The sequence below is a fragment of the Amyelois transitella genome, chromosome 15, assembly GCF_032362555.1.
Source record: "Amyelois transitella isolate CPQ chromosome 15, ilAmyTran1.1, whole genome shotgun sequence".
Classification (NCBI taxonomy): domain Eukaryota; kingdom Metazoa; phylum Arthropoda; class Insecta; order Lepidoptera; family Pyralidae; genus Amyelois; species Amyelois transitella.
In genome coordinates, this window is record NC_083518.1 from 8,534,637 (window position 1) to 8,544,276 (window position 9,640).

The 9,640-nt window shown below is 34.4% G+C and overlaps 2 protein-coding genes across 2 annotated transcripts; both read right to left on the reverse strand.

Annotated features, from left to right (window-relative positions):
- Positions 1-1,037: 1,037 nt before the first annotated feature.
- Positions 1,038-3,800, reverse strand: LOC132902580 (uncharacterized). Its single transcript, XM_060948356.1, has 2 exons — positions 2,107-3,800; positions 1,038-2,019 (listed from the first exon to the last, which is right to left on the reverse strand). The coding sequence occupies exons 1-2, from the start codon at positions 3,798-3,800 to the stop codon at positions 1,038-1,040; spliced, it is 2,676 nt and encodes an 891-aa protein (XP_060804339.1).
- A 1-nt stretch (position 3,801) lies between these two features.
- Positions 3,802-6,012, reverse strand: LOC132902581 (uncharacterized). Its single transcript, XM_060948357.1, has one exon. The coding sequence runs from the start codon at positions 6,010-6,012 to the stop codon at positions 3,802-3,804; it is 2,211 nt and encodes a 736-aa protein (XP_060804340.1).
- Positions 6,013-9,640: the final 3,628 nt, after the last annotated feature.

Genomic DNA, 9,640 nt, shown 5'->3' on the forward strand with positions numbered 1-9,640 from the left:
TGTGTTACGAGATACTAACTCAACGATACTATATTTTATAGTAAATACTTATATACATATATATTAACATTCAAGACCCAGGCCAATCAGAAAATATTCTTTTCTCATCATGCTCTTGCCAGGATTCGAACCCGGGACCTCCGGTGTCACAGACAAGCGTACTACCGCTGCGCCACAGAGGCCGTAAAAAAGTCAAAAGGCCGTCGCTTAAAGAAGAAATGGTAAACTTAAATTTTGCAAACCAAAAAAAAAAAGTCTTTGTTAGCTCTAACATCACATGTTCCTCTTACAGCCGACATTCTCGAAAGGTGGTCATAGAATTAATTGGGTTCCCTACGACCCTTGTAGGCTTAGTCGACAAAAATCCTACCCTCAAATGTGCTGCGATTAATTTTGCACGACCCTTGCGATGTTACTATTTTCTTTATTTATTAGGTCACGCATCGGGAGATACCTGTTGATACGTAGCATTGCAGGTGGTTCAATTGTCCGAATTGTAAGATAGAGGTTGTTTATATAAAGATTATTGCCGGGATGAAATTAAACACTGCGTTGGTTAAAATAAAGTAAACTTATATTATGAAATCTCAAAGAACATGAAAATTATTAGTAACCTCCAACAACAGAACAAAAAACGCCAAAATATGACAATGACAATCGAATTACGCACTGTCTCTTTTTTTTTTAATTTGAAGTTCTTAGTGGCCTGTATATTTAATGAAAAAGGTTCGTACACATTTTGTACATGCCGCCGGCCAAAGACGACTGTCTTTTAAATACACTGACCATTTATACTTATCATTAATACTCAATACAAAAATAGAGATTGGATAAAATCTTTAAATTTATTACACGGTATTGACAGATCTTAATTTTAAACAATAACACAAGTGGACTGTATATTGTATAGTAAATATAAGTTGAAGTAAATTCGATTAATTACAATATAATTAATAGAACCTTAAAAACTAATGTCATTTAATGTACTGAAAGCTAATTTCTTAGCTCTATTTATCTTTATACTCTTATGTATATATTTAATTATTTACAGGTAGTATACATAACTTTGATACAGGACGTTTTAGTAAGGAGTTTTTACAACGTAAGGTTACGACGCGGGTAATATTGTCCATACCAGGATGTTTCTCAACAATTCGCCCTAACATCCATCTAGCAGGTGGCAGATCGTCCTCTTTTACTAATACCACATCTCCTATACGGGGCTCAGGTACCTGACGCGACCATTTATAACGATGTAAAAACCGAGTTAAATAATCATTGGACCATTTCCGCCAGAAATCCTGTAACATACGCTGGCAATATTGCCACCTTCGTAATGTGCTCACAGTTGATTGTTCATAGTTACGATCGGGTGCCACTAGTAATGGCTCGCCTACAAGAAAATGTCCTGGTGTTAATGGCATAAAATCATCCTCGGTCTCAGTATACGCTATAGGCCGCGAATTGAGACACGCTTCTATCTGCGCCAGTAATGTACTTATTTCTTCATAAGTTAAAGTTGATTCTCCTATGACTCTCTTCATGTGAAATTTTGTAGATTTTACAGCTGCCTCCCACAAACCACCAAAGTTTGGTGCACGAGGGGGAATAAAATGCCATTGGGTACCATTGTTGGCTAATATGTTGTTAATTTCTGGTAAAATTGTAGATCTTTCTTGGTTGAAAAGTTTATTCAATTCTCGCGCTGATCCTACAAAATTGGTGCCATTATCACTGTAAATATTACTACAGTGCCCTCTCCGAGCTGTGAAACGTTTAAAAGCTGCTAGAAAACCTTGCGCTGTTAAGTCAGTAACTGCTTCTATGTGGACAGCACGAGTAGACATACAAACGAATAGGCAAATGTACCCCTTGTAAGATCGATGTCCTCTACCCTTTGACACTCTTAAATTGATTGGTCCAGCATAATCAACACCGCTACAGCTAAACGGTTTATTTACTGTTACTCTAGAAGATGGAAGCTGACCCATTAGAGGATTATGACTGGTAGCTGAGTATCTGGTACAAGTAACACACTTTCTTACATAATATTTTGTTTTTGTTTTAATACCAATGATAAAATATTTTGATTTTAAATAAGTTAACATTACTTGTGGACCTCCATGTAAAGTTCTAGTATGCGCATCGGCAATAAGAAGTTCGGTAAGGAATGATATCTTAGGAATTAAGATTGGATGTTTCTGTTCTGGATGAATATTGGCTCGTTCCAAGCGCCCTCCAACACGTAGTATTCCATTTTCATCAATAAATGGACTTAAAGACGCCAGTTTACTTTTTGTGTTTAACTCTTTTCCCATTTGAATACTTTTTATTTCTGTTTCAAAACCTTGACCTTGTACTCTTTTAATCACAATTTCCAATGCCTCCTTAAGTTCCTCTGTACTCAAATACCCATGTCTATTGTTTATTCTTTTCTTAAAACGTCTGCAATAGGCAATAACGCGTAGTAATTTGTTGAGTGATGAAAATTTTGCCCATATTTCATCTTCCTTTTCTTCTAAGCAACCAGTGTGTACTTGTATGGTTTTTTCTTCTAAATTTGTATTTAATATTTTAGGATTACTGTAGTGAATTTCTTCTTTTTGTAACCATTCGGGACCATTGAACCACAATTGATTATGGGCTATCTTGCATGGACTTACTCCTCGTGAAGCACAGTCTGCCGGATTGTCTTGCGATTGTACATACGACCATTGGTTACGATCTAGTAACGAAATTATTTCTGATACTCTGTTTCCTATATAAGTCTTCCATTTGCTTGGGTGATGGCTTAGCCAAGCCAATACTACCTGAGAGTCAGTCCAAGCATGAACATTGTGTTTAGGAACATTCAAAACACTCAAAATTTCACTCAAGAGCTTCGCTAGCAACACCGCTCCACATAGCTCTAGCCGGGGTATAGAAATCTGTTTCACCGGAGCCACCTTTGTTTTAGCTGCTATTAAACTTACATGTACTCGATTCTCCGAATCGACAACGCGCAAATATGCTACTGCAGCATAGGCTATGTTCGAAGCATCGCTAAAACCATGGAGTTCGGTTATACGGTCACTTTCAGTTTGTTTAAGCCACCGTGGTAAACGGAACGAGGTAAGTTTGTTCAAATTTTCCCGGTAAACAAGCCATTCTTGTAACAATTCTTCATTTAATTGTTCATCCCATCCTAATCCCGAGAGCCATAATTTCTGAATAAAAACTTTAGCAGTAATTAAACTTGGAGCAATCCATCCTAGCGGATCATATAATTTAGCTATATCCGAAACAACCTTTCTTTTAGTTATAGGAGTAGAAATTGATGGAAGCTTAACAGCATACAAAAATTCATCAGAACCCCGATCCCAGGTAAGTCCAAGCATTTTAGATACGGAATTCTGCTTGAAATCTAGTGCCCTTTCCCTTTCAGAATCACCATTCCCTTCCTTTATGATGTTTAACATGAATTCATTGTTACTGTTCCATTTTTGCAGTTCAAAGCCACCCATCTGTAGTAATTCATTCATTTCATGATATATTTTTAACGCTTGACTTTCGCTTTGACATCCAGTCAAAAGATCATCCATATAGTAATCAGTTTTTAATCTTTCAGCAGCATGTGGAAATGCTTTACCATCATCTTGAGCCAATTGCATTAAGGTTTTTACAGCTATGTATGGTGCTGAAGATGTCCCGAAAGTCAGACGTTGAAGTTTATATTCTTTTATATTTTCATTAGCATCATCTCGCCAAAAAATACACTGATATCTAGTATCCTCTGGAGCGATCTTTATTTGTCGATACATTTTAACTATATCTGCGCAAAGGCATATAGGATGTCTTCGCCATCATTAGAAGGTGTCGTAACTCCAGTTGTAAAGTTGGACCTACCATTAAATCATTATTCAAAGATCTGCCCTTTGAGTCTTTACAAGATGCATCGAAAACAATTCTTACTTTGGTGGTATCTTTATCTTCTCTCACTACTGCGTGGTGTGGCAAATAAACCTTGCGCTCAATATCATTTTCTGAAACTAATCGCATATGATCTAATTCCAAATATTCTTTAAAAATTTTTTCATATTCTTCTTTTAAGTACGGGTAATGTTGTAACTTCTTTTCCAAAACCAAAAATCTTTTTAATGCTATTGATCTGGAGTCTCCGTACTGACAGGATGGATCGGTGTTACGAAATGGAAGTTTCACGATAAATCGACCTGTCTCATCCCTTTTTGTGGTTGCTTCAAAAATTTCCTCACATTTATTTTCCTCTTCTGTCATTATTTTCTTAAAGTTTACGGGTTCTGACTCTAACTCCCAAAAAGACTTCAACATATTATCTAGTTGAGCATGCATACTTGTAACTTCACAAGACAACGATACCTTTGATTGTACTATTCCGCTGATTATCCAACCCAACTCAGTATTTTGAGCAACTGTAGAGCCTGATGGCGATTTTTTAAGTCCCTCCAAAATAATGTTTCCATAGACATCAGCACCCAAAAGAATATCAATTCTGTTAGGTATATAATATTCTGGATCGGCTAACTCTAATACCTTTAAATCGGGCCATGACATCAATTCGACATGATTAGATGGAAGAAGTGACGTAATCTTGCTCAGTACATAAGCTTTAATTTCGATGTTACACTCAGGATCAATTCGCGAACGTATCATTAAAGAAACCATAGCTCGTGATTTAATGCACCTTCCATTACCTAATCCAGTTATTGTACCTGAAATTGATGTCTTTTTCAAACCCAGTAATTGCACTACCGCTTCAGTTACAAAAGACGCTTGCGACCCTTGGTCAATTAGGGCGCGAAGCGTTTGCACTTGATGCTTATTTGAAAATGTGTCTACTAAAGCCGTAGCCAACAAAACATGTGGTAAAGTTCCTTTTGAAAAATGACTATTTATGTGCAACTCACCTTCATCTGATGAATGTGGCAACGATACGTTACTTGGAGAATTTGCTACTTCACATGGCTCCCGAACTGTAATATTTGCTTCTTGCGCTACCATAGTAGTAATTTTTGGATGTAAAAGAGAATGATGCCGCCTACTACAAATTTTACAACATATAGTACTACGACAATATTTAGCTGAATGTCTTGGTGTCAAACAGTTAAAACATACATTATTACCTTGGACAAATTCGCGTTTATCATTATATTCTAAAGAGGAAAAATCTTTACAACTACTTAGTTTATGGTCACCCTTACAAAATATACATACTATCTCCTTTCCAAACATTGTTACAATTTTTGAGGGACCTGGAATAGTCTGATTTCTATATAATTCTTTATTTTTATTGAAGTCAGTAATTTTGGGATCTAAAAATTCTAAGGAATGGAATCTTTTTTCTAGGAACTCTTTAAACAATTTTAAATTTGGCAATTTGTTAGATTGAGCTGATAATTCACTAACTAAGGATTCCCATTGTTTGCGGGACTCGTGATCTAACTTTAAGCTAACAATATATATTATTAAAATATCCCAAGAATCCGTATCAACACCCAAGCTCTTTATTCCATTTAGCATGTCCAATGTACTGTCTAATAAATCCTTTATTGCAGAGGCAGATTCCATCAGTATCTTCTTTTTACTAAAAAATCCATTTAATATGCAGTTCACCAAATATTGTTTATTGTCATACCGGTTCTCTAACATCGACCAACATTGCGAGTAATTTTCATTAGTAATTGGAATATGACGTAGCAGTTGCTCGGCCTCCCCAGTGATACTTCCCTTTAAATAATGTAGTTTCTGCACGTCGTCAATGGCACTATTGTTATGAACTAATGAAATAAAGAGATCCCGAAATGTCATCCACTCTGTATATCTTCCTGAGAAAACTGGTATGGATATTTTCGGCAGCTTCACGTTACCTCTGTTACTGCACGCTGTATTGAAAGATGATAATTCGGATGGATTAAAGTCTTGAATAGCCGGTTTTAACTGTTTTTCAATGAGATCTCTCAGTTCTGATTTAAATTCTATGTAAAACTCCTCCATGTCGTCATAAAGTGAATCTCTAAAATAACTGCAGTCGGATAATTCCTTAATTTGTAATAATTTATAATGGTTTGCTGTGAATTCTGACCATTTGGCGTCAATAGTTTGTAACCTGGTTTCAACATTTGTTTTTGACAACCTATCCTTCGGACTCTTCTTAAAATTAACTTTCGACTTTTTTATTTGTTCCATTATATTATTTTGCACGCTTAAGAGCTCCATTGTAGTTAGATAAGAACACTAGCTTTTGTTAAAAACAACTTATTAGTAAAAATGTTTGAAAATGTAACTAACGATATTGTCCGGTTTACCAACGCACGTATTATTTCTTCTTCCGCCGCAAACTGCGGGAGTAGTCTTCGTTGAATGATGTTGCTACATAAACCTCCAAAGCTATTGCAAAGCTTGGTATCACTAACGTCGAACTACTGATGCTTTACTCCGGAACTTCCACAACAATTAAAGAATATGAAGGCACTCGGTGCCTACTGCTGGTTACCAAAATCCGGCTCGAAGGACCAAATGTTTATATAAAGATTATTGCCGGGATGAAATTAAACACTGCGTTGGTTAAACTAAAGTAAACTTATATTATGAAATCTCAAAGAACATGAAAATTATTAGTAACCTCCAACAACAGAACAAAAAACGCCAAAATATGACAATGACAATCGAATTACGCACTGTCTCTTTTTTTTTAATTTGAAGTTCTTAGTGGCCTGTATATTTAATGAAAAAGGTTCGTACACATTTTGTACAGAGGTATAGGTATTCTAATTCTATCAGCAACTCTTTGCTAAGTAATTTATTTTTTAATAAAATAGTATTTTTTCAGTAGATTTTGTCGTAAAAGGTTAATGCAGAACAAAAGCATTTATAATCAATCAATTAACAATATCCAGATCAACTAAAAGATATTTGGTATTTATATTATTAGTAGGGATGTAGAAAATTTTATTAAGCTGTACTTTTCATTGTAAAATTATTTAGATTCGTGTATAAACCTTAAAACATAACATAAAATGCTTATAATATCATCAGATAAATAATAGCATCAGATTCTTGTCAGTTAGACAATTGAACATAGTTTATGCTTCCAACTATATCGAAAATTATCGACCAGATAGATGTGACCTCAAAAAGATTAATAAAGTAAGCTTAATGTCGATATTTAAGCAGACGAACCCATTATAAAGCTATTTCCATATCAGGAATCTGCTCATTAATGCACTGTCCGAAGCAGCCTTTTTACAGCGATTGAATCTGGATTCATTGATAATTTACGAATTTTAAAATACAAATTGATACTCGATATTTTTGCTCGACGAGACAAAACATTAAAAACTACTTATTCTGTCAGTATTCATATTTTCAATCGCTACGATGTTATGAATTTATAATCAACTAGTTAGCTTTTACCCGATGCTTTGCTTGCAAATTTAGCGCCACCTACAAAAGAGTACTGGTTTTTCCGCAAATGCCACTGGGATAGAAAGTACCATCTGTCCTTTTAGAGACTCTTAATTTAAAAAAAAATCAAGAAATTTGGTTAAGTAGATAACGCCAAAGGAGAAAACAAACAAATAATCTTACTGCCTACTTACGCCTATTTATACCTCATTTCTGCTTCCAATAGGTAATATTATATACCTACGTTATATTCACAATAAAAAATATCGTAGTTACTAAGGGACCCTACATTTGAATTGGATTTTGATTTTTTATCTTTAAGTTGCATTCTACGTTATCAACATCCACAGAATTTACAGTGATCCTAAAAGCAAAAACGAAAATCGCATTGATGAAAAAAAAATTTAAATGAAGGACAGTATGTAAGATTTTTACAAAGTACCAAATCAGATATATTCTCATCCGAAAGTCGCCAAGATCTTTTCAATATATCCCAAACCCTTAGCCTAAATTGACTCGAATTTATTTGCGGAGTAATATCCGACGCATCTTATTGGAAACAACATTTCAATATATAAAATAAAAAGATAACCGACTCATCTTCAAACAACTAAGAGGTTAGAAATTGCATGTACTTTAAACATCAGGTGTGATATTATTGCATAACTTTACATCAACAGATTTCTGAGCAAAATTCTCTTATACCCCAAGTACAACGCAATTTTCAACCCACCCAAAATTCTTTCTACACCCAAAACTGCCTGGCATAATTAAAATTTTGAACCACAGGAATGGGGCTGAAAAAAAAATACACAAATGAAAATTTGCGTCAACCTTTTGTTGGAATGTTGTGATATTTTAATTTTTACCTTTAAGGTTCTAACAGACGAACTCCAATAAAAATCGCGGCATGCGATGAAGTAACGCTAAGGTTTTTAATGAAATATATATTAAGGCGTTTATTTATTTTAAATTTAATGTAAAAAATACAAATGTATAGCACAATTGGCGGACTTAATGCTAGAAGCATTATCTACCAGTCAACCATTGGGTCTGACAGAGAACTATATGTGGGTAATACTGTCGGGTGTTGTACCAATTTTATAATAGAAAGAAACATAATCCATTAATATTTATAGATGTGGAAGATTTGTATCTTAGTAATTTGGAAGCAACTGATATTATATCTGCATTAAATTACTCGTAGTAAATGAGTTTGAAAAAAAAACTTTGTGCTGTTGTTTTGAACAAATGAGAAATTTCCAAAAAAAAAAAATAATTTATGAAATAAAGTATAAGTATTTTTGCAATAATACACACATACACATATGTTCACGTCTTTATGCCTTACGGGTTAGACAAATTCAGTGGACAACAGACTCAAATGCATGGGTTTATGGTTAATGGGTTTACCTAGACAATAAAAGCAACATTGGAAAAACAAAAATATCAAGACTATATAAACTTGATATAAGATCAATTAATTTTTCACAATTAATACTATGATGAAATAAAACGCTTGTCTGCTTGAACCCTAAAATGCACGGCCTCCCCCCGACCTAATTGCTGCGTGTAATTTTGCAGCTAAAGGGTTAATTCAATTATCTTTGCAATACAAGTTGGTCCATACGATTAAGGATGTAATTTAAAGTATGCAAAAGGGCGCCGTGAAGAAAAGTCGATGAATACATACATACACATAATCACGTCAAACAATCCCTTGCGGGGTAGACAGAGCCATCAATCTTAAAAAGACTGGCCACGTGGCCTATCAGTCGATAAATTACGCATCAAAATCAGTCTGTTACAATGTCAACAACATACTACTTGCCACAATCTCTGAACTTATAACACACTGTCGATATGAACTGGATTAAAAAATGTAAAAAACAAGAGAGATATAATTCTAATATATTTCTTTATTTACTTTGTTTTATTATCCCTATAATTATACACTCAGTTTCATATTAAAAATATCATGATCAAATTGTTTTATATTTTTCAATAGAACCATGTTATTTTTTTTACCCTCTTTCAATAAGCTTGTTACAAATAAGTCACGTTCCGTACGTGTGTCTCCGAAGACGTAATGCTTTCAATGCTTTCAACCTTGTTTGAACTTGTAGGTTAGGTAAAATATCCTATGAAATATTATGTATCTTGTTATAAATCCCAATGGTACATTTTCATATAACGTAGTTTCACTTTCAAAGATAAC